The 22136-nt window shown below is 53.4% G+C and overlaps 8 protein-coding genes across 8 annotated transcripts; 4 read left to right on the top strand and 4 right to left on the bottom strand.

Moving 5' to 3' along the window:
* Window positions 1-344: 344 nt before the first annotated feature.
* Window positions 345-2176, bottom strand: PUNSTDRAFT_97520 (TBC-domain-containing protein). Its single transcript, XM_007380205.1, has 4 exons — window positions 1237-2176; window positions 956-1184; window positions 831-904; window positions 345-774 (listed from the first exon to the last, which is right to left on the bottom strand). The coding sequence occupies exons 1-4, from the start codon at window positions 1892-1894 to the stop codon at window positions 470-472; spliced, it is 1266 nt and encodes a 421-aa protein (XP_007380267.1). The 5' UTR covers window positions 1895-2176; the 3' UTR covers window positions 345-469.
* A 912-nt stretch (window positions 2177-3088) lies between these two features.
* PUNSTDRAFT_27997 (uncharacterized protein) lies at window positions 3089-5390 on the bottom strand (the record flags this gene model as incomplete). Its single annotated transcript, XM_007380204.1, has 4 exons — window positions 3089-3170; window positions 5004-5110; window positions 5167-5220; window positions 5274-5390. Coding segments are annotated over 4 exons (360 nt in total), but the record flags the coding sequence as incomplete, so codon positions are not given.
* A 1884-nt stretch (window positions 5391-7274) lies between these two features.
* PUNSTDRAFT_97516 (uncharacterized protein) lies at window positions 7275-10062 on the top strand (the record flags this gene model as incomplete). Its single annotated transcript, XM_007380203.1, has 6 exons — window positions 7275-7379; window positions 7437-7755; window positions 7804-8321; window positions 8375-8815; window positions 8868-9337; window positions 9390-10062. The coding sequence occupies 6 exons, from the start codon at window positions 7275-7277 to the stop codon at window positions 10060-10062; spliced, it is 2526 nt and encodes an 841-aa protein (XP_007380265.1).
* Window positions 10063-10348: 286 nt separating this feature from the next.
* PUNSTDRAFT_97515 (acid protease) lies at window positions 10349-12737 on the top strand. Its single transcript, XM_007380202.1, has 9 exons — window positions 10349-10695; window positions 10749-10837; window positions 10888-10947; window positions 10995-11445; window positions 11502-11605; window positions 11661-11773; window positions 11823-11881; window positions 11938-11945; window positions 12002-12737. The coding sequence occupies exons 1-9, from the start codon at window positions 10448-10450 to the stop codon at window positions 12487-12489; spliced, it is 1620 nt and encodes a 539-aa protein (XP_007380264.1). The 5' UTR covers window positions 10349-10447; the 3' UTR covers window positions 12490-12737.
* A 168-nt stretch (window positions 12738-12905) lies between these two features.
* PUNSTDRAFT_111099 (uncharacterized protein) lies at window positions 12906-13138 on the top strand (the record flags this gene model as incomplete). Its single annotated transcript, XM_007380201.1, has 2 exons — window positions 12906-13040; window positions 13088-13138. The coding sequence occupies 2 exons, from the start codon at window positions 12906-12908 to the stop codon at window positions 13136-13138; spliced, it is 186 nt and encodes a 61-aa protein (XP_007380263.1).
* Window positions 13139-13775: 637 nt separating this feature from the next.
* Window positions 13776-14099, bottom strand: PUNSTDRAFT_42222 (uncharacterized protein; the record flags this gene model as incomplete). Its single annotated transcript, XM_007380200.1, has 1 exon — window positions 13776-14099. One exon carries the CDS (start codon window positions 14097-14099, stop codon window positions 13776-13778), a length of 324 nt encoding a protein of 107 aa, XP_007380262.1.
* Window positions 14100-15500: 1401 nt separating this feature from the next.
* On the bottom strand, window positions 15501-18999 carry PUNSTDRAFT_97512 (uncharacterized protein). Its single transcript, XM_007380199.1, has 15 exons — window positions 18893-18999; window positions 18833-18838; window positions 18692-18774; window positions 18567-18641; window positions 18110-18517; window positions 17711-18058; window positions 17500-17657; window positions 17371-17439; window positions 17165-17318; window positions 16995-17112; window positions 16709-16941; window positions 16514-16650; window positions 16430-16453; window positions 15809-16375; window positions 15501-15761 (listed from the first exon to the last, which is right to left on the bottom strand). Exons 1-15 carry the CDS (start codon window positions 18987-18989, stop codon window positions 15713-15715), a joined length of 2526 nt encoding a protein of 841 aa, XP_007380261.1. The 5' UTR covers window positions 18990-18999; the 3' UTR covers window positions 15501-15712.
* Window positions 19000-19428: 429 nt separating this feature from the next.
* On the top strand, window positions 19429-21786 carry PUNSTDRAFT_124424 (uncharacterized protein). The gene is made up of 7 exons (XM_007380198.1): window positions 19429-19488; window positions 19553-19569; window positions 19627-19771; window positions 19823-19956; window positions 20009-20230; window positions 20287-20969; window positions 21021-21786. Exons 1-7 carry the CDS (start codon window positions 19448-19450, stop codon window positions 21399-21401), a joined length of 1623 nt encoding a protein of 540 aa, XP_007380260.1. The 5' UTR covers window positions 19429-19447; the 3' UTR covers window positions 21402-21786.
* Window positions 21787-22136: the final 350 nt, after the last annotated feature.

Here is a 22136-nt window from a genome sequence, read left to right as displayed (position 1 = left end):
TGACATTGCACCCTCGAAAGCACGTTGTTTCCATCGGTGGCGTCTTCTGAACGATCAGAAAGTAATTATAGGAACCGCTGGCGGGCTTCGCGGCTCCAACATACCGTCAAGGCCCAGACCGTCGGAATGTATTGGCGGCGCAGACAAGAACCACGTTTGAATACAACTGATGTGTGTAGGATACGTATAAAGAAATGCGATGTATTGTTACTCTACAATGACTTCGAAAGCAATGCTCGACAGGGATGAAGCGGACAAGTACGCAGTGCCCGAAAGAGAGAAACAAATATGCCATAGCTATAGACGGATCATAGTGTTCGTGGTTCGAGTCCAGTGTGGGTATAAGGAGGTGTATATATGAACTGCGGTGGGACGGACATGATTGCGGAAAGTTGATGCAAGAAAAAAGGGGGGGTTAATAAGAATGCGAGTAAATATACTATTAGGGTGCAATAGCTTGGAGTTAGACTCATGCCCGAGGTAATGAAATCGAGGGCGGGGCGCTGCCGTTGGTGGTGATCGTCGAACGAAGGGCCCGGCCCTGATTTTGTCGCTTCAGCTGCGTTTCCAATTTCTGACGGGTTTTCATGAGGTCGTCGTCCTTGAGCTTCATTGAGTGCGCGAGAGAGATTAGGGCGTCAGGGGTCGGAGGAAGCATGTCGGGCGGCGGTTGGAAGAGAAGTTCGGTGAGTCTTTCAGGGGAGCGTGCGTCAAGAAGCAACCGGCGACATGAGGACAGTATTGCCAAGGCGACGCGGAAGAGGAAGGGCATGCCTAGATTTATGCATCAGTATCAGAGCTTTGGACCGAAGATACTGCGGTGTGCGCACCTTCACACAGGAAAATATCCCACACACGAGAGACATGGCTTGTGGGCAAAGTAGTCACGAAGAGGGAGCAGAACCTGTAGTTGGTCAGATTACGGTGGGAGACGATGAAAAAGGGGCGCATTCACCAGTGTCGACACGCGGTCCCTGCTGTGATACCGGTATCGCTGAGCTTCTTGGCGATGGCAGGTTCGTTAGCTTCGATTGCTTTTAGCAACAGACTGCCATCAACCTCGGCCTGAACGTTCAGTGGCGAAAAGTAGGAACGGAGATGCGTGTCCATGATCGAGACAAAGATCCAGAACGCTTCCTCTTCAGGGGCTTGTTGCAGTAGATGCCCAGTGATCAAGCACAGGCCTGATGAAAACGTTAATGCTATGTTCGCCTGAGGATGCGGAATGATGTGTACCTGTGTTATAACGGATATCGGGGACCATTGTCAAGTACGCTTGCAAGAGCGTGGTCACCGGGCTGTTGGTGTCCTGGAGTAAAGGCTGGTTGTTGAAATATCTCCGCACATCTCTCTCGATGTCATTGGACGCGGGTACACGACCACGCTGGCTGAGTTTGGCATACAGACCGTCCATACGCTTGCCCGCACTATTGGCCAGGTTTGCCCACACCAAATGTCGAACGGACGCAGGCACACCCTCGAGCAGAAGCTTCCTGACCTTCTTGCTCTTCCTTGCTTGTCCGGCCGGTGTCGATGTCATGAGCGATATCCACCGTAGTTCGCGCTGACGATGCGCTTCGGCAGCCGTCGGAGACTCTACCACCGGGGAAGCAGGGTGTGCATCAAATTGTTCAGCCAAAGGAGAAGACGTTCCGACCGACGTCCCACCAGACAGCATGGACACCGATGGACTGTCTGTGCGTAGGAAGCGGGAGTCGTTCTTAGAGTCGCGGGCCGAGTTTGCCAGCGAGTCGTCGCTGTTGCTATTCGCCACAGGTGGAATGGGCTTGATCAACTGGAAGTCGGTGTCCTTCACGTGAACCGTCTCTATCTCGAACCGTTTGTCATCCACAGGAGTGACGGGTCCAGACGTGTTGGAACGCAAGGCCGACATGGACAATTTTGAGCGCAGGGATGACTCGCGACTGTGCCCTTGAGAGCTTGAAGAATTCGATCCTCGAAGCAGAGGAGGTGGAGTTAGCACGGATCTCACGGATCTCGTATCGCTGGGGTCAGCTTCAGCTGACGGTCTTTGGGAAATGGAAGACCTTGGCTGAGTGCTCGACTTCGCTATCGACGGGAAATGCGCTTGCGCCGGCGACGGCGAAGTCGACGACGGAGCAGTGGGTGATGGTGGATACTGAGCCGCGATCGCCGCCTCGGACGCCTGAAGAGGGGCATTCAGGGAGTTGCTACGATTGGTCGGTGGTCGGGGCATCGATGGTCCGGCTGCCAGAGAGGGGGCTTGCTGTCCGCGCAGTTGTATGCTAGATGCCACTTGTCTAAGCCCTAGCTTTCGCGGGGAGGACCAAGAGGAGGACTCGGGGGGGTTGACGTTTGAAGGAACTGGATCCGTTTGGCTTGGCACGATGTTGTTTTGTGGCAAGGATAGTGGGGATTGCCCATGGTTCAGAGGTCGCGCAGATTGACTACGACTGATTGGGCCATTGCTTTGCGTTGGCGGAGTTGCGACTGATGGAGTTACAGCTGGCCGACTATTCGATTTTCTACTGTGATATCAGCATATTCCCCCCTGCAATTGGATAAATCTTTACCTCGACCCATCGAGCAGCTCGATCTCCGCGTATGGCTTGTCGAATCCAGAGAAGGACTGGGATCTCGGACGGGGCGCCTTTGGCTTAGGGAAGAAATTGGGTTGAGGTGTCTGTGAGCCACGAGGATCTGCCGCCGTATCTGCACCGGCTCCAGATTGTTGACCGGAAGGTTGATTATCGGACCTCGCCTGTCCACGAGCATCCGTGGGGAGTGGCGGTGCAACGGTATGCATCCTGAGCGCCGGGATAGCCATGGGTGGTTCCAATGTGAAGGATATAGGAACCGGGCCAGTGGCCGTCGCCATGTCCGCGTCGAGCTTACCGTAGAACGTGGTCTGCTTTGGAACGCCATTGGGATGGAAAGATGGGATACGTGCAAGACCCATGGCATGGTGCACCGAGCCCTCTTTCAAAGCAGGAGGTGCCAATTGTGGCTGACCCTGCAGCCTGCCGTACATAGGCCCGGCCGGACTGGGCGAGGGCTTCGGTGCGCTGGGATGCGGGAGGAATATGCTGTTCCGCGAATAGCCGACATACGGTGCCGGTGCAGCGGGTGATGCATCGTCCGGTGAGGGCGGTGTGCTGAAGGATGGAAGGAAATTGGGAGAGAGGGCGCTGATGGGCGGCGACTCCGAGGTACCGGAGCCGCCGGTCGACGAATTCATGGGACTAGGTAATCCAGGTACCATAGGGGAGGGCGGCACTGAGGAGTACGCGCCGTCGTCCAACACGACGGGTTGTTCGTCGTCTTCAACAACGATATCTCGTCGTTCTTGTTCACTGTATTGCGATCCTTCTGAAGGGGATGCCAGAGTATCTCCCTGAGGAATCGAAGTGCTCGGGCTGGGACCTCTCTGGCCTTCCAAACGCGTCCTGAGAGCTGAGGCCGCACCACCTGAGCCAAAATTAATTGAAGAAGGCGACAAAAGTCCCGGGCTTCCGGAATCCTGTCCGGGCGACATCATCGGAGAGCCAAACGTTGTGTGCAGAAGAGGGGACGGATTCAAGTCCAGAGGTGCAGGCCGGTCCTTACGGCCGAGAACAGCGTTCGATCCAGCCGTGTCCAGCGATGTTGAAGCATCTACGAAGTTGTTCGAATTGGGAGACAACGAAGGAGAAGGTGATATGCCCGAACGGTTCGAAAGGACATCTGTCGAGTTCTGCCTGCTGGCAGATGGCCGTGGCATCGGTGGTGCTTCGCCGCCGCTTATACCGGACGGCGCATACATAGACGCTTGAGAAAAACGAGACATCTTGGACGCCACTGAGTGCCGATAGGTGTATTGGTCGTAGATCGATGCGCCGTCCCAGTAGTCATCAGCGTCCGAACGTGCTCTGGAGTTGTGCGTTGATCCGGATGCTCGGGATGGGAGATCACGAACGGATGACGAGGTGACGATTGACAATGCAACAGAGGCGGCACGAGAACGAGGCGCAGACTCGTTGTCCTTTGGTCCAGAAACGTTGTGTTCACCGCGACTATCGCTCCTTCGGTCGATGTCGCCCGTCCTGTCAGTGGCAGAGTAGGTTGATGATGACGTGCTCATAGTGGAACCCCTTTCTCGTATACTCCCGCTTGCTTCGCTGGAAGCGCCATCATCGATCATATTTTGCAGCAGGGTCAGACCAATGCCAACCGCACCATCGCCTACGGATGGCACCGTCGAGATTCGCAAGCCTGACTCGGAGAGCCCTGACACTTCCGCATCTGTGAGATCATGCTGCGGTGTGTGCATGGAATCGAGGCGTGGCGCGAGCGCCGAGGCCATTGACATATCGCTTTCGCCGGATACATCGTGGGCTGAACCCGCCAACTAGAATTTGGCAGATCAGTCATGGTCCGATTTTCAGCATTGAGAGATGCTATATACCTTGACAGAGTCCGTGATAGCTTGATCATCCAGGGACATGTTCTCTGACGTCTGTGAACCATCGAGGTCGAACCGCCCGCCGGGACGGGCGGTCCGAAGAGGGTCTTCCATTGGCGTAAGCTCGTCTGACTGCGCGCGGGACGGGCGTCTGGCCGTGTTGGCACTAGTCTCCGGCGGTAGGTCGGCCAGAGATGACTTTCCGTCAGCCGGAGAAGGCTCCTGGGACGAGGATGAGTCGTCGGGGTTCATTACGACCAGAGGTCTGGGCGGAAATCTAAGGCGTCTCGGGGAGTCTTGGGCGTGAGGTGATGTGCCGACATAAGACGGGGAATGAGGAGCTGCGGGCGGAGAGGAAGGTGGGATCGAAAGCACCTGCGCCGGAGAGGTGGGCGGTTGGTCGAAAGCGGGAGATGCGGGACTCTGGACTGAACTGGGGGGAGGAGAGGCAGCAATCATGCTCATTCTGGAAAGGTCGCGAGGCAACCCATTGGGGGGAGACGGAAACGAGCTTGAGGTGACGATCGGGGATGGACTCTTGGACGCCGAAGCCGAGGACGTACGCGAGGATGAGGCAGACGCCGCAGAAGCAGAGGGAGTACGTTTCGTCATGACCGGTTTCTTTAGCTTGGAATGGAAATGAACATCCTGGCCTCGAAATCGACCAACGATATCTTCGCAAAATCCCTAAACGAGTTTTAAGTGGCCATGGAGATGCGCAAATCCTTGACAAGCATACGCACGAGATAGACTTGGTCATCATCGGGGATTTGCATCAGAACAATGATTTCGTCACCCTTGTGGTGCGAGTTTCAACCCGCATACTACCAGTAGCCTGACGCTCGCGTACCTTCAGGAACATCAGATCGTCTGGCCGCTCCGCAACGCAATCCTGAATCGCTGTACATTTGCCGATACCGCCCTTCGCCGCGAACCTCGTCCACCGTGCCAATTCTGCTGCATCCATGTTGAATCCGTCACGAGGTACCTCTCGGCCAGCCCAGAATGTCGTTCGAAGATCAAGGGCGGAACAAACGAAGGCGCTGTCGTCCTAGCGCTCGACCATGAACGCGGCCCGCACCGCCAGATGGTTGTGGGCAATCGCTCCGAGCCCGTTATACAAGCAGATCCGACGAAGTCGCGCGTTTCAGGGTGGTGAATGAAGACCTGCGGTCCAACCACAGCTTGGCAGTGAGTGCGGCGAAGTTCTTGTCCGCCGTCCTGATAATCGATGTGTCAAGCTTTGTGCAGCTATGCGCCAAGCCCATGACATACCGATTCGGGGACGCTGGAAGAGGCAGAAAATGGAGCGAGACTTGAAACCTGGGCCTTGGACTGAACCGTGCCGACGGAGGATATGACGGAGTTTATGATGCGGTCCCTGTAAGCGCCCAAAATGAACGATACAGCCACCCGCCAAATTGGTAGCGCCCGTGCCTACTTACCCCGCCGCCTGCACTGTCTGTTTCGCAGCAGAACATAGCGGCAACATGCTGTTACTTTCATTCACTGTTCTAGCTGTGAGCGTTCCACAGCCAAAAGTGGGTATATTAATGAGGACTATCACAAGTTGTCTCGACGTCGCATATTAGTAAGTACAGCCATAAGTATAAGTATTGGACTGAAAACCGTTACAAATGCGACTGGTATCGCATTGTGCTCCGATGGTTAATGGGTAGACTATTTATTTTACATGGTAGATCTAACTTTCGTGTTCAACGGTTACATAAGAGCTTCAAATTGCTTTTGAGGCTGCCTGCTATTGTCGATTCTGATAACTCTTGTCGGATGTCGCACCCTTATCTCTCAATCAGTAAGTATTTAGACCGCTCACAACAAAGTGACAAAGAAGTAGCTTTCAAACTGGGCCTTGTGACATGACAGTGGACTACGTCCCAATATACTCGTCCGCAATAAGTAGAACGTAAATTTACCCCTATCTACGTATCAAGGGTCGGAGATTTTACGTTACTGTCGCCATATTACAGTATCGGATAGCTAATTTGACTACTTACCGCACTTCGACATAACTGGAAAAATAGCACATGTACAGCATGGTGTTTTGCACTTCGTTGCGGTGTATCATCGAGATATGTATATCTCTGGTGCTATGTGAGTTCAGCGCTCACATATATCGATGCTAATCTTACTAAGAGTAGCTGGGGCTGATGTGAGCTGCACGGTATCGTGCGCAACCCTGCTGTGCTATAGGTGTAACTTACAGCGCAACTGGACTCGCATCTCATCTTATCTGAAGACGTGGCTGTGTACAGATCTAGGGTATGACGCCACGCGTCTCGCCATGTGGAAGACCCGTAGAAGTCGCGTGCACTTTGCTGTCCCCTTCGCCAACGTCGCTCCTCTCTGGCTCCAAGTCCTGTAGCATTTCCATGACGGTTTACCGAGCTGCTACCTCGATCGCAGTATGACGATGTGATCCAGGCTAGCCGTCTCGAAACGGAGGCAGCACGAGGAGTCGCGTACGCATCCACAAATACGCCGCCATATACGTACTGTCCTGCCTGTTCGGTTCGCACACGTCGCGCGCAGGTCATTCGAACTGAACGCGAACTCGGAGGCCGGTGGCGCTGGATGCATACATATGTTACTCCACTTGGGCGTTCTTGCTGGTTCCGATATAGAGACAACAGGCTGAGATAGGCGTCATACGCGTCGGCCACTAGGCACTCCAACGATGAAGTCATTGCTACCACCGAGCGTCATACTTTCCATCCGTCGGTACATAAAGGTTCCTTACCGCGCTCCTCCCGACGCAAACTGCTTCGTATCGTCTCCCACTACCTAGTACTATTACGACTTAATATCTGTTACGACCACTTAACGACCAAATATGTCTTTGCCCATCGCCCCCAAGGATATCAGCGACCACCCCACCAAGGGTTCCGTTGTCGACCCCATCAACCGCGAGAAGAAAGAGGCCGATGTCGACCGCAAGGTAAGCGCCATCTCCCGGGTAGACGTCGGATAAATTCTAATCTGCCTTACCACTTAGCTTCGTTTGTACGGCGTCATCCAAGCCTTCCGCGATGGCCGTCTGCCATCCAATGCCCAGATCGACGAGACGCTCCGTTACGTTCTCGACAATTCGCCCGTGGACCTGAACTCGCTGTCGCCTGAGGGCCGCAAGCTCATCGAGGACACCCGCGATATCGTGGAGACTGCGCGCGAGATGATTTTGGAGAAGAACAGCGACGAGGTCTTCCAGAACTTTGTCTGGCACACACGCGACGTCGACTATGACCGTCTCAAGAAGGACCCGTCTGCGTTGACCACTGTTGATCAACAGAAGGCGCAGCAGGACAGTCAACAAGGTATGGTGATTTCATTGTCGCGTTTCGTTATACTCATGGCATTTGCAGCTGTGAAGCATCTGCGTACTTTGCTTTCTCTCGTTTTCACCAACTCCGAGGCCCGCAAACTCGTTTCGGACTTCACCGTCATTGGCCGTGACTTGCTTGCCCGTGGAGCAGCGAAAGCTGCGGAGGGCATTCGCCCGTCCGAAGAACAGCTTCGCAATGTCGACCAGACCGCGCCCAGTGATCAGTTCGTGACCGAGGGTGGCCGTACCATCGGTCCGAACGATGGCACCCCTGTACCTGAGGTTCGCGTTCCCGGCACGGGACACCGAGTCGCCCAGCATCCTCACGAGCCCCTTGGAGAAGGTGCCGCTGTTAAGACTGAGGACGGTCAGGTTCGTCGCGGCGGAGAGCTGCGCGATCAGGCGTACGACACCGCACAGCAAGCCAAGGATCGTGCCACTCAGGAGGCGCAAGCCAACGCCAACGACATCGCCAACACAACGAACGGTATCCCTGAGAATGAAGAAGAGAAGGGGGCGGGCAAGCGCACGGTTATGGATCGCCTCCGTGGTGTTAGGGTATGATCCTTCACACAGGTTGTTCGGCCGTAGCGCTAACCATTCTCTATAAGGATCAAGTCACCAACCGCGTTCCCGACGAGCACAAGGAGCGTGCGCGTGAACACCGTGATCGCGCCAAGGAGTTCTTCTCCGACGAATATTTCCCTCCCGAGCGCCGTGATCAATTCATCTTCCGCATGAAGAAGGTCATCGTTGAATGTCAGAAGCACGACGATTATCAGGAGTCGATTCGCTGGCTTCTCGGATACCTGGAGGAGTACGCCGGACACGCTCAGAACACCGCCCAAAACACCAAGGAGCATGGCCAGACGTCGGCTTCGCAAGATTCATTCACTGTCGCGTCCAAGGAGTTCCGCACTCTCATCGAGCGTTTCGCGAACGGCCGTAGCACCGACGAGATCTGGGCCGCAGTTGACCAACTCATTACCGACTCGCGCAACGATAGCGGGCTTCGCGACTGGTTCAAGCGCGTCGATGCGTACGTGCGCAAGGTATGCTTAAGGCCTACCCATTTTTTTCCCATCGACTAATTCCTCCTCGAAGTGTTTGTTGGAACCCGGATTTGTTTTGGAACCCGCTTGCAATAACGAGGCTGTCGAGATCCGTGACACGGGCCGTCAGTTCTACGACGAGAAGTACAAGGGTCACTTCGACAACCTCTTCAGTACAATTGGCGGCTTCTTCAAGGCCATGGGTGACGATCCTTTGAACCAGAGATTCGGACAAGACTGGGCTCGACTCACCAAAGACCTGCTCTTCGACAGCGAGGGGAACCTTAAGTACAAGCCCGAGTTGTGGCTTGACATCCGCAAGGTCATTCTGCCCACGCTCGTCGACAATGTCGGCTATGTTCCCATTCCGCGCATCGAGTACACCGACGATAATATCGATCTCGTCGTGGAGAACCTTACCCTCAGCGGCCGTAACTTATTCCCCAACATCGTTTCCGTCGAGGCGCACAACTTCATGAAGTTCAGTGCGTACGATGCGATTAAGGATGAGCATCACAATGAGTACGTATTTTTCCACGTGGCCCATTATCCTATTGTTCACATTATTGCGCAGGTTTACGTTCACCTTCGCCCAGATGCAATGCGACATGCGCGACGTTGCCTTCTGGTTCCGCAAGAAGACAGGGTTCCCGAAGCTCGAGGACAGCGGTCTCGCTGACGTCCTCCTTGGCGGCGAAGGCTTGACTGTCACTGTTCACCTTGCCGACGCTGGCAAGGATCAGAGCAGCATCTTCAAAGTCAAGAATGTCCATGTCAAGGTCGACACGCTGAAGTTCAGTATCCGTGATTCGAAACACGACTTGCTGTACAAGACGCTCAAGCCCCTCGCGACTGGTTTGGTGAAGAAACAGATCCAAAAGGCGATTTCCGATGCTATCACCACCGGTTTCGAGTACATCGACGGCCAGCTCGTCGGCGTTCGTGACCGCATGGCGGAGGCCAAGGCTGCGGATGACGCTAGTCGCACGCAAGTCCTTCAACAGCTCTTCCAGAGCAAGAAGGGCGAGGCGAAAGGCAAGGCGCAGCACGTTGACCAGAAGACCGGCAAGTTCCAAGTCGTCACCGACCGCGAGCATCTTCTCCTGCCTGAGCACGGCCATCCATCCGGCTACGTGAACCGCGCGAACGAGCGCGTTGAAGCGGCGAAGACCGGCAACGACTGGCACAGCGATGCGTTCAGTATCATCCCCAGCACGTCGACGCGGCCAAGCAAGACGACTGCCTGAGCGGTTCCGTTGACATTGATTTGTTCGCATGATACCAATGTACGAAGATGCTCGTTGAATGATGCGCTCGTTTCCAACGTACACTGTATGCTACTAGTAGATGTTTGAACATAACTAATATGTGTTGGGATCGGACCTTCGCGCACGTTAAGCGATCGAACTTGTCAACGAATTTACCGTGACTTAGTTGTGCTTGCAGCGGCGGTGATGCGTGCAGCGGCGAAGTGTGACCGCCACTCCGGAGACGCGCCCTATAATTAACCACCACCACCTCAACTCTGGATACCTTGCTTCGGCTTTCCTGTCTCTACTAGTCCAGATAGTCTGCATTATTTGCCCCCAGTCGCTCTTTTCAAGCTGTCGTGTTTCGACGCATCCTCTCCGCATGGGAAATTCAGTTATACCCCTCTCTCTCTTATACCTTTTCGTCGCAGCTGTACAAGCTGTTAAGATACCATTTCACGTCAAACACAACCACGGTTCTCACTCGCTTTCGCGGAGGACTACTGTGACCGGATCCTCCAACACCTCGGGCAACAGCTCCATACCGGTGGCGAATACCCGGAATGCGTTCTATATCAGCAATATAACGCTCGGAGGCGTCACCAAGCCGGTTATGCTGGACACGGGAAGGTCTGCATTCCGCTCGTGTTAACCACATGGGAATGCAACTGACGCCGCGTCAGCTCCGACCTGTGGGTTACTGGGGACGTTCCGGGCACCGTGGATACCGGGAAGTCGTTGACGTTGTCCTATGCTGTGGGTGCAGCCAAAGGTATTTCGGATTGAAGTCATAGACGCGCATGTATTCATCACTTTAGAAAGGCAGTATCAACACAGCGACCTTGACCTTCGACGATTATACGGTGGAGAACCAGGCGTATCGTACGTACCTTCGTTGCGGCGAAGCACGAGGGCTCACATCGGGATAGTTCTCGTAACTGACACGTCGAGCTTTTCGGCCAACATCGCATCCGAGGGCTACGAGGGCCTGATTGGTCTAGGGCCGAACTCAGGATCCGTCATTCGCGACAAGCTCGACAGCGCGGCGGGCAACAATGTCGTGAACAGAATCTTCCAACAGAATGAAACCTCTTCCAACTTTATATCATTTCTATTGGATCGGCAGGACGATCCGACATCTTCATTCACCGGTCAATTGACGATCTCCGAGATCATCCCAGGGTTCGAGAAGATCAGCGACATGGAGAAGATGGACGTCGAGACTGTCAGAAGGTTGACGAAGCAGGATCAACATTGGTCTGTTCTAATTGACAAGGAAGGCGTCATTGGACCGGATGGGAATGTTATTGAACACGACTCTATCGTACATGGTGTTCCCGATGGACAGCTTGTGGCAGTCATCGACTCCGGTTTCACTTTGTACGCCTTGAAGCGCCTTTATATATCACGCCGAAATGCTTACCCCGCATATATAGCCCGCAAGTTCCTCGAAAGGTTGCTGATGCTATCTATGGTCGTATCCAAGGCGCCGAATATTCCTCCTCATCCGAGCTATGGCTGCTTCCATGCAACCAAGAAGGTGAGGCCTCGCCAAAAGGGCGTGTTCAACAGCCGCTGACGTAACGTGGACGCAGTGAACCTGACCATCAAGTTGGGCGGTTTGCCGTTTCCTGTGCACCCGCTCGATACCAGTAGCGATGACTTTGGCGCAACTTTCGCCAACGGTTCTACGGCCTGCGTAGGCACTGTGAGCGACTATGTCTCTCTGCCTCCCTTCTACTGAGTGACGTCGGCAGTTCCAACCCATCACTTCTGCATTCAGTTTACTGGGAGAGTACGATATGATCCTTGGTATGAAGAGTGCTATGCATGGTAGTTCTGGCGACTGATGCATGCTTGTGCTGTAGGCATGGCATTCCGTGAGTAACTAACGTCTCATCTTGTCTCTTCCTGACAATTGCCCAATGTGCCGCAGTGCGAAACGCCTACACGTTGCTCGACTACGGTGATTTCATCGAAGACGCATCCAGCGACCGCGGTGATCCCTTCGTGCAACTACTTCCCCTCACAGATCCATCCGAGGCACACTCCGACTTTGTCAAGGTCCGGCTCGGCGGGGTCGATACCACCGGTGACTCTGCGCACCAGCTCCTGCCTGAGAGCGAGGCGCAGTCCTCTCCGGAGTCCAAGGCTGAGAAAGAGCAGCACTTAAAGGGCGAGGTTCTGCGAAACTGGCCCTACATTTTTCTCGGCGCGCTGGTTATCTTCCTCGCCAGTGTAGGACTCATCGTTTGGAAATGCTGCTGCAAGAGGCGAGGTGGTCAAACCAAGCCTAGGGCGAACGCCATCCTGCCGCTGGCGTCCAAGCGGGAGAAGTATAGATCTCTAGATGACTCTGCCCCGCACATGCCTCTGCAGACGATAGCGCAACAGCAGAATAATTACTACGTCGGTGGCCGTTGATGCCCTACTGGCACAGGTTTAAATAGCATGTTGCTGTGTCCGTGTTGGTAGGTAGGTAGGTAGGTAGGTAGGTAGGTAGATTGCCGACGAGGTCCCGGTAGCGGAACAGCCGGTTGCTGCGCTGCACGTACGCCACTCGTGCAGTCGACAGCGTGCCATTGGAACGCCAGATTTGTCGCTGCTAACTCGCGTTTCAGGAGCCAGTGCGCATAGCCTCGGCCCGTCCAAATATCATTCATTTACAGCCTGACTGCCGCTAAATTCGATCCATGTCAAGCGCCAAAACTACGATCTACCACCGCTCCTAGCATGGATTAAGCCGCTACCACTACAGCTTATAGACATGTACAGTATATAATGTAAGGATTGTGCATTCCAAGACCACATCCTCAGGACAGACGTCCAAGACGCTGATGATGGCCTTCAATTGCCCTTACACCTCTCCTTCATTGGCCAATATCCCTGTCTCTTCAGCTCGGCAACCCGTCGACCTGGTGACTTACCGTCACGAAGACGAGTTGGTATACGTTACCCCTGCGTTGAATTACGAAGTTAGTACAATCGGCGTGGCTACCTGCACACGTAGATACTTATTCAGGCGTACAGCAAGCGGTGGACTTTGCAAAATCTGCATATCCACGATGCCTAGGATCCACCCCCAGTGAACAGATTTGTTTCGAGGTCGGGGTTATCGTGCAGGGTACTCCTAGCAAAGTCAAAATAGCACCGAATGCTTGGGGCACGGGTGAGAGGGTGTGCCGGTCATGCCTACAGGAACGTACTGACCTATGAAGCAGTCGTTTCCGCGCTGGAAAGATTTGAGATAATTGAGGTGGTCGTAAAGCAGCCGTTGAGCTTGAAGACGGAACATCCACCCCCGAAGTATCCGGGTGATACCAAGCCACACCCTGGCGAACCCAATTCGCAGCGCAGCGTGTCGCCGTTGCAGCCTCGTACTGGCAGGGTCGAAGCATCAGGACTGCGGACCGCTCTTTGTCCTCTCCGGGGACTCTGCGACTTAGTCGGCAGATTCACCGGACCTAGCAAACACGCCAGCTCTTCTTCTGCGCCGCAGGGGCCGTACATTTAATCAAGGACATCTCGACTTCAAGGAAGCATCTACATACGCCCGTTGTTGAACAGTTCTGCATTCGGAACCAGTCGCTCAACGCTGTTCGCGAACGTGATTCTTGGTGTCAAATCTCGCCATAATGACACAGACCCTGTAATCTCCATTCGTGATCTACCCATTGTATACAAGCACCGAATACAAACATACTAAACTGTTAGCCTTGCCGGATCCCAAGCCCTTCCAACCATCCTACCACCTTGTTCGTCCATCCGCCAGTGACAATGAGGAAGTGAGCAAGGCAAACCGCTGCAACAAATGCAACAACGCTCTCCAATGGCCATCCTTTCTCTTCGTGTTGAGACGGATGCTCTAGTATGACTGGTATCTCCTTTGAATCCTCTGACGACCCAACCTCGGGGGACGGTTCTCTGGATGTGGTCTCCTCCGTAATATGTGCCATCCCTGTCTTCAACTTTCTAAACAGCACAAGTCTTGGAGCCAAGCACTGTAATTTGCATGAGATGAGTTTCAGAGACATCGCGGATGTGCGGGATACGAACATGTTATCTTGCCAGCTCGATTATAGTTGCAGGACCAATGCGAGCGGTTTGGTAGGTGGCAAGACTAACCCGACCCGCGGGCAATGAAGCGTCCGTGGCGGTAGATTGTTGAACGAGAGCAAATCACAACGCGGAGAGTTGAGCAAAGCACCAAGTATGGTCGCGTGGAGAGCACTATGGACCAGCGAATGCTAAAGACGCTGGCGACAATGCGTGTTGCACAGCCACTCAGGCTGTCGTCGTGCACTTTGTACTTATACACTACTAGATGGATTCTCCCGATACTACTCGGTGTTACGAAGATATCGGCATGTCTCTCTCTGGAGACTCGGTGAACGTCTGAGTCGGTATGGGCACGACGAGCTGGCGTCCATCATGGCCCATCAAGAAGATATCATCTCTCCTGGACCCATCGCGTGCTTTTGTGGTGCATCCTTGTCTGAAACAACTACTTGAACTATGGCCACGGAATGCTTTTAATGGATTACTCCGGCACGGCATCTGGTGTTCCGTCAATGCCTTCCAGTCTGGACTTTGTGTACCCAAAGCTTGTGTTCACAGTGGCAGATATATCTCATGCTCTGTATGACCTTGCGGTTACGCGCTCGAACAGCTTGTACAGAAGTTCGTGCAATGTAGGTAAGATGTGAAAACCTTTCATATTGTTTGGCGGTGCTACAAGCATGGGCCAATACGGTGAATAATTATCTTCTCTAGCGCTCGTAGCTTGCTCAAGCCCCGTCCTCCAGCAATTCAATTTTCCCGGCTCTCCGGCTTTTCACCCATCATCGTCACAGCCTCGCCGCACAACACCGATCATCTTCTTTCTTTAGGTGCGAAGCACGTCATCCCGCGCTCGCTTCTTCTATCGTCTTTCGCGTCGGAGGTCGCCAAGATTGCGACTGCACCCATTGAGGTCGTCTTTGATGCCACCAGCGTCCCGGAAGCGCAGAGAACGGGGCTGGACATCCTCGCCCCGCACGGGACTATCATTCTTCTCGGACCTCCCTCTCAAGAAGTGCGCGACAACCGAGGGAATAAGCACATCGCGCACGTCTTCGGGAGCTTCACCCTTCCAGGCAATCAAGCGCTTTGTCGTGGCGTTGCTCAGCACTGTCCTCGACACCTCGAAGATGGCTCTGTTAAGGTTCGCTGTTCTTCTGCTTCCTGTCGATGCACAGGCGCTCATAGCGACGCCTCGACAGCCCAACCGCGTGCGCGTTTTGCCGAAGGGTCTGGCAGGGGTTGAGGCAGGCTTAGAGCTCCTCCAAAAGGGGCAGGTAAGCGGAATGAAGCTTGTCGTCCGTCCACACGAAACACCATGGACACCATCATCGTTTGTATGTAATGATCGCATGGCAATGGCAAGGAGGTGAGGGGTGATGCATCTCGCGTTCTATTCCAAGCAATGTAACGAAAGCGACACGGTGAGATGCAGTACGAAGTCCGGAATGGGGGTATGAATTAGGTCATAGGAATACAGGTCTTATACGAGATACAATCGGCAGGACATTTAAGCAAGCACAATAATGGCAAAAGGCAGGCGCACGTTGAGTTACGCAAAGCCACATGCTTGCAAGTGTAGGTGCGATTATTGTTCGTTGGACGTAGGCGGGTTGTATGTTGCCCAAGAATTCATACTGTGCCCATGTCAGCGTCTCATACAACCCTGGTGATTGTTACTTACTCGACAGTGTTTGGCACAGACGACCACAGCGCGACAGCGTCGTCGAAGGATAAAGTAAGGTCACTTGCATCTTCACATCCATAGATTTGCATAGGGTTGAAAGTGCTCATCGATGTTGACGCCAAATTACCTATCCCGTCTGTAACTTGATAATACGATGCGTCGAGATTGTAGCGCAAAGTGTTTTCGTGGGTGTAGAAATTCGTAAACATTGGGTCAGGTTGAAGATTGATCTCCTCGTTCTTCGTCGGCATCGAAAGGTATGAAGCTGCGAGCGAGCTAGCCAGGTTGCCATCCGGAGGAAACGCAACGGCCTGTTGCGGAACGGCACCGCAGTAGGACTGTGGATCGTAAAGGTCATGCCCCAGTGATAACTCTGGTTCGGCCAACTGGATTGGGTCCGCATAATAGTGCGTTGACATCTCCGGCGTTGCTACCGTGGACAAAGGAGAATCGTCGGAGTTTGATGATTCCGACGGTGAACTCTGCGTACTCGACTGCGGAACGGCTGCCGACGGAACAGGTTGCACATTGTCGGCGGTATTGGCCAGTTCTTCTAGCGATAATCTACAGCGTTGGTAAATCAATCATGGGTGTAGACGCTTCAATGCAGAAACTGACATCATTCCCTTGCAGATAGGCCATCTACGTTCATTCCTTAGCTCGAAATTCAACGAGTTAGAGCGGGTTTCGGGATAGACGAACCTGTCCTTCATCTCGTCAAGGATATCCAGGCAAATCTGTGCATCTTTTCTGGTTTCCGCTGCCTCTTTGGTTCTGCCTGATCTTCTGGAGCCTAATAAATTCAAGAAAAGGACGATACCACTCATCCATAAGCAAGCCTATTCTCAACGAAAGCCGTGAGGCGATGTGATGTTGTTCAGCGCGAAGGTTACGCACCACAGATTGTGGAAACGGTTGGAAGCCCCGTCTTTGCATCGCCTGATAGAGATGGGCGGAAGAACGGGCAGAGCTAGTGCAGATGGCAAGCGAAGGGAAGAAAAGCGGCGAGGAGCGACTTGACGGTGTGATGAATGGCCTATGGATGATGATTTGGAGCAGATAGTAAGAGGTATAAAGATAGGCGGATTGTTCCAGAGCGAGAGGCTCCTCGATATTGGGATGCCACTGCACTATTGGCAAACTCGTGACCTTGCGCACGCGTAGCAAAAGATTGAATGCTCACAGTGAGTTGGCAATGAGTTCTTCCAGCTGTTCAATGCCGAGTCGAGCTGAGCCATCGTACGCTCCTGCCAATCGTCACCCACAAGACCTAGGAGAGCCTTTGATTTGCCAATTGAATACTGGTTTGCTGCCTCAGCATGTTTGTTCAGGGTACTTCCCTTGCGCACTCACGATTGTTCTCATCGCGAACGCCAGAATATGGGTCAGCTTCATGTTTTGGATGAATGCCGATACATAGGAGGGTTTTCCCGGAGGCTGTTCGAACTCGTGTCCTGGAACATCCCAGTACTCGTCGTCGCATTCGACTGGGTAATCAACGTCCATACTGAGAGTATTATGAGGTGGCATGAAGACGTACAACTGCAAACATGACTCACTCCTCTTCCTGTATGCTGAAGGGTCTGCCCATAGCGCAACTAATCTGACGATCGATGAGGACCAGGATCCTGGTTAGCGTATTATGTCAGCTTTAGCCTGCATGCACGTTGTGGTGGGAGGCAACGTGCCAAAATGCGCGTTTCCACAGTTCGCCCTCGGGGGTGTTCCCCAGTTTGTAGGTCTTCCGACGATGGACACCGGCGTCTACAGCAAGACGAATCCCGAGCCCTACCATTCCCCAGCACGCTTGAGGCTGCACGGAAACCTTCAAGAACGTCACAGCGAGCTGGAGATTGGGTGAATGGACCGAAGAACGAGCGACTATGGGTCGTGACATACCGCATAAATTTGCAAATCATGTAATCGAGCAGCACCCGTTACCACATGCTTCGCAATCGTGACCTGGTTAAACCACACCCAACCACTGGCTTCAGGTTGCTTTGGGTCGAAAGCCCGAGGATCATCAGAGTACCGGGCTGCATTGGCGCAAACAAGCAGGAGGACCGATCCAAATCCGGAGTCATTGAAATGTAGATTGTCTGCCAAAGCGCGTTCGAAGGTAGGTCGATGGAGAAGAGGTAGGAAGGGGTTGATACGGTTGAAGTAGATGTCCACTAAATGCGTGATCAAAGGTGGGACAGGGAAGGAATGTATGGGCCTGTCTTCGTTGAAGGCATGCATCATATACTGTGCAAGGAGGTCAGAGGCTGTCCGGCGGACTCGTGAATGAGCACGCACTGGGTGGTGGCTCCAGAATTCCTCCCTTCCACGAAACCGCTCCCTGAAGTTCTGATATGTCTGGGGAAAAGTGGCATCGTCGGGTTTGACATCGTACTTCTTCTTGTAAATGTTGTGTACGAAATGCACCGCGCTCGACTTGCCCAAGAAAGTATCCCCAGGCCGATGATGTGCCTGGTTAACAAGTTGACGAATAGCCCGCTGGTCCAACTCCTCATCATCGCTGGAATCCGGAAGGTGGGTATCGGTGGGCGAAGCATGATTGGGAAGTGTTGGTGACATGATAAAAGATGTGTGCTTTGTGCTGGTCTGCGAGTCTACATGTGGTAAAATCGAGTGGGCCTCATCCGAGTCGGAGTCAAGAGTAAGAGCGTCCAGCTCCTGCGCAAGGTCTATGTCAGGTCGAAGCTAGGAGCAAATGATTAGATGATACAATGGCTAGCACGTTTCTGCCTACGTTATGCACAACGTCTTCCAGATGTTTCAAGCGTTTCTGCAGGCTTTCAACATATTTGTTGGGACGCCCTGGACGCTGGGTGGATTTCAGACAACTGATACATGGAGATAATGGTCGATGCGCACCTTTCTCTCAGATCCGAAGGTACACTCCGAACCATGCGTTACACAGTAAGAACATCGAGACCCGGAGCCTTCTTGGGCATCACCTTCAATTCCGGGCAGTTAGCTTGGAGGGATTGTGCCGAGTTCTAATGCAGTTCTCACATCGAACTGTGGGTAACTTATATCAGGACTAGCCCCAAACGGCAAAACTGATATCCTTACTTTTCTTCTGTCTACAGAGATCGCATGCTTTGGCAGCCTTGACTCGCTTGGCTTTGGGCACGGATGCTGGTTGAAGATCCCCTTCCCCCGAAGACATGGTAGGAGCGCAACCTAGGAATTGTGACTTTGAGGTTGCCGAGGTAAGACGCAACTTCGGGATGCCGGACCACGTGGCTAACGTAAGCGACGGGGTAGTGATGTGTTTGGGATGAATATCACTGATGTATGTAACGTGCTGGCGCTCATTGAAAATGGATGTCACTCGGTTGATTCGGAGAGTATTGGTTTCTGGGTGTATATTGATGTGTACATTCTAGAATACAAGATGTCGCAGCGTTGAAGGCCAAGGGCGTGGTTTGACGTGGTACGAGGAAAGAGGCTGCGTTTCTCAGGCTCCGCGATAGCACTGCATAGCGCGCACCCGCATCGCCATGATTCAATTACTTATAATACGCTTCAAGTACCTCTCCACTTTACGCTCTTGCTGCCTCGCGATACCCATTACTTTTTTCTTTTCTAACGATACCCAAAAGCCCTAGTCCTTACCGGCTGACGATGCCGAGGTCATACTGGATGGAGTCGGAGGCGAATCATGAGTACGTCTTCGTCCGAGTCGTCTCATGACTGTCGTAGCACTCTGACATCTTACTCAATGTTTAGATCTCTTTCTCTGATAGGTGCGTATAAAATCAGCGCCCTCTTGGAATGATAGTGACTGACTATTGTCTCTCAAGTCTCCCGTGCTCGAGGATTGTCGTTCCTTCGCCCGGAGAAGGCGTGGAGACCCATCGTCACGATTGATTTCGACCAGCATCCGCAGTACGAGATCTGCCTTGGATGTAATGGGGAGAACCCCAACCAGAAGGCATACCTCCCTTTGTAAGCCATTCGTCTTGTTCTGGGTTACCTGTGACGAAGGTGCATCTCCAGGAAACCGACGAAGTTGGATTCGAAGCTGGAGGTCCGAGTTTGGCACAAACCGCCGAGCAAGAAGAAGCGGAAAACGGTCCTCGTCGCGTCCACGTCGGTCACTCTGAAGGAGTTAGTGAATCGGCAGCATCCCAGTATGTCCGCCCCTCGGTTCATAAAATCCAAATCACCGACCGGTTTTGATAGGGAAAGGGCTCGATGTCCGCCTCAGCTCGTGCCGTTCGGGGACAAATGTTCCGAGAAAAGGTCAACACCCCACAAGTGCATCCATAACATTGAAGCTTCTGCTACCGTCCACCTCCCATATATCAACGGCTCAGTCGACAACGGAGGATACGACGCTGTGCGAGGAATCAGATGGGTTTGATGGTGGCTTTTCAGACAAAATTGATTGTACCGATGCCTCAGGTAACCATCATGTGTTCACACTTTGGGCTGGCCTTCCTGACTTAACCCCCACTCAGTTGAACCCGCGGACGATTGCAGCCAAACAGATCACGGATATTCTGAAACTCACGCGGAGCCGGAAGCACAAATTCGTCGACGTCGAAGGAAGCCTCGAGGTTACAAAATCTTCACCTCTGACGAATCGTGCTTGGATACCGACGGCGAGAGCTCCATGGGCATCCAGGAAGGCAATGACCTCCCTGGCTACGATGAGGACGAAGCGACCGAATCTGACCTCCTGGAAGAGAAGGCATTACATCCACCGCCGTACAGTGTCGTGTCGTTCATCGCAGCTCGTATACTACCTCAATACTCCACGGATCAGTTCAGCGTCCAATCTTCTGCTTCATTTGCGGACTCGATCGCCTCTAGTTCACTCTCCCTTGCGCAGTCGACAGTGTCATCCTTCTCTTTCTACACGGAGCTTCGCGGTACGGAGCTTACAAGTCCGGAAGCAGATGAAGCTGTGGAACGTGTGCTCGGGCGTCTGCGGACCGAGTGGTCTGCATCCGGAATGTTTCTTATCGCACTTGCGACCCTGGCCGTGACCGTTTTCGGGTTCTCTCCAGATTCAATATCCCCAATGGACTCGTTCTCCAAGCGTGCGGTCGCCGCAGCGAGCGTTTCATCGGGCGTGGGGCTGTGCATAGATGCCCTCTACATCGTACGATACCATGGTGTCGATGCGGAGCGCTTCCGGGTACGTGCTCACCTAATATCTCTCTATGCGTGCTCATGATCTGCATTACAGCAACTGGCCCTAGACTCGTACGGCACTTATTTCTTCTTCTGCCTGACGAGCCGCGTGCCTGCGCTATGCTTGATCATCTCAGCAAGCTCATTGATGTTCTTCCTCGTATGCGTGGCATACGAGATGTGGTCCAGCGCAACGCTGACCATGTTGTTCTTCTTCGGCCTGGTGATGGGACTGAACTACATCGTGTGGATCGTCCATCAATCTTTCAAGGTCCTGGTCCGAGCGCCAGGTTACATCAAACGCCAATGCGTACGGCTCGCTGGTTTTTTCACTACCCGACGGAGCGCCGCACCACTGGTAGCAGAACCCGGACCTATGGCCGCACACGAACGCCCGGCAATGCCTACCAAGCCCGCGCAGGCTAGGACAGCCTAGCTGCAACGCAAATGCCATGGACGACCCCGGCCGGAGATTAAACGCATCGTCAGCACACCGCCACCCGGTGCAGGTTACCCCAGCTCATTCAGCTCGATCCTCTCCCGAGTTTCGGGGGCTGCAGTAAAAGGGGCGCTCCATCCATAGAGCATCAGTGATGCATATCTCCGCGACTCATGCCCGCACAACCACCGTAATTTGCGTTAAGTTGGGAAACCCTGCGGAACGTGGCAATGATATACACGATATATATCTGGGAACTCAAGCTCCCTTATCATCGTCGCTCTCGACTTATTCTCGATCGGTCATGTCATCATACAAGTTGCCTCCGCTGCACTTCATCCCATCGCCGATTTCTTGCGCGCGATATCGTTGGAAAACTTGGTATACATGCAGAGAGATTTTCTACAACGAGCCCCTCCACGAAAGATTCAACACATTTCCACGAACGTATGTCGAAAACAAAGTTTGCACATAGGAAATGCACATCGACGCGGCCAGGTCCGGATCAGGGGCAAGGCCCTGACGTCTCGCCTTGTGTTCTCGGTACCTTCCAAAGTTCCGGGGAGTTGGGGAAGCGCACCCTTCTTAGACGCCACGAAGGAGAGCGGATCACAGTTCAGGTTCAGAGTGAGGTAAGGGAGATCGTCGATTCCTCGACCTTGTCTACGCAACGATGCCGAAGAAGATGAGGAGCTTATCGCGTTTGATGAGTACCTGACTATAGCTGCATTT

The sequence above is a fragment of the Punctularia strigosozonata genome (assembly GCF_000264995.1).
Source record: "Punctularia strigosozonata HHB-11173 SS5 unplaced genomic scaffold PUNSTscaffold_2, whole genome shotgun sequence".
In the NCBI taxonomy this organism is placed as follows: domain Eukaryota; kingdom Fungi; phylum Basidiomycota; class Agaricomycetes; order Corticiales; family Punctulariaceae; genus Punctularia; species Punctularia strigosozonata.
The sequence above is the reverse complement of the archived record's forward strand: the minus strand, read 5'-3'. Positions and strand labels throughout refer to the sequence as shown.

Excerpts from the sequence above, each read along its gene's own strand:
- PUNSTDRAFT_124424 (XM_007380198.1), top strand. The coding sequence starts at position 19,448 with ATGCCGAGGTCATACTGGATGGAGTCGGAGGCGAATCATGA. Across the intron at positions 19,772-19,822 it reads CAGAAGGCATACCTCCCTTT|GAAACCGACGAAGTTGGATT; the intron begins GTAAGCCATTCG and ends GTGCATCTCCAG. Across the intron at positions 20,231-20,286 it reads TGATTGTACCGATGCCTCAG|TTGAACCCGCGGACGATTGC; the intron begins GTAACCATCATG and ends ACCCCCACTCAG.
- PUNSTDRAFT_97512 (XM_007380199.1), bottom strand. The coding sequence starts at position 18,989 with ATGTCTTCGGGGGAAGGGGATCTTCAACCAGCATCCGTGCCCAAAGCC. Across the intron at positions 18,059-18,109 it reads AATTCTGGAGCCACCACCCA|TATATGATGCATGCCTTCAA; the intron begins GTGCGTGCTCAT and ends CTCCTTGCACAG. Across the intron at positions 17,440-17,499 it reads CTGTGGAAACGCGCATTTTG|GATCCTGGTCCTCATCGATC; the intron begins GCACGTTGCCTC and ends TACGCTAACCAG.
- PUNSTDRAFT_97515 (XM_007380202.1), top strand. The coding sequence starts at position 10,448 with ATGGGAAATTCAGTTATACCCCTCTCTCTCTTATACCTTTTCGTCGCA. Across the intron at positions 10,838-10,887 it reads TGCTGTGGGTGCAGCCAAAG|GCAGTATCAACACAGCGACC; the intron begins GTATTTCGGATT and ends CACTTTAGAAAG. Across the intron at positions 11,446-11,501 it reads ATCGACTCCGGTTTCACTTT|CCCGCAAGTTCCTCGAAAGG; the intron begins GTACGCCTTGAA and ends CCGCATATATAG.
- PUNSTDRAFT_97520 (XM_007380205.1), bottom strand. The coding sequence starts at position 1,894 with ATGTCGGCCTTGCGTTCCAACACGTCTGGACCCGTCACTCCTGTGGAT. Across the intron at positions 1,185-1,236 it reads CGATATCCGTTATAACACAG|GCCTGTGCTTGATCACTGGG; the intron begins GTACACATCATT and ends CGTTTTCATCAG. Across the intron at positions 775-830 it reads GGATATTTTCCTGTGTGAAG|GCATGCCCTTCCTCTTCCGC; the intron begins GTGCGCACACCG and ends GCATAAATCTAG.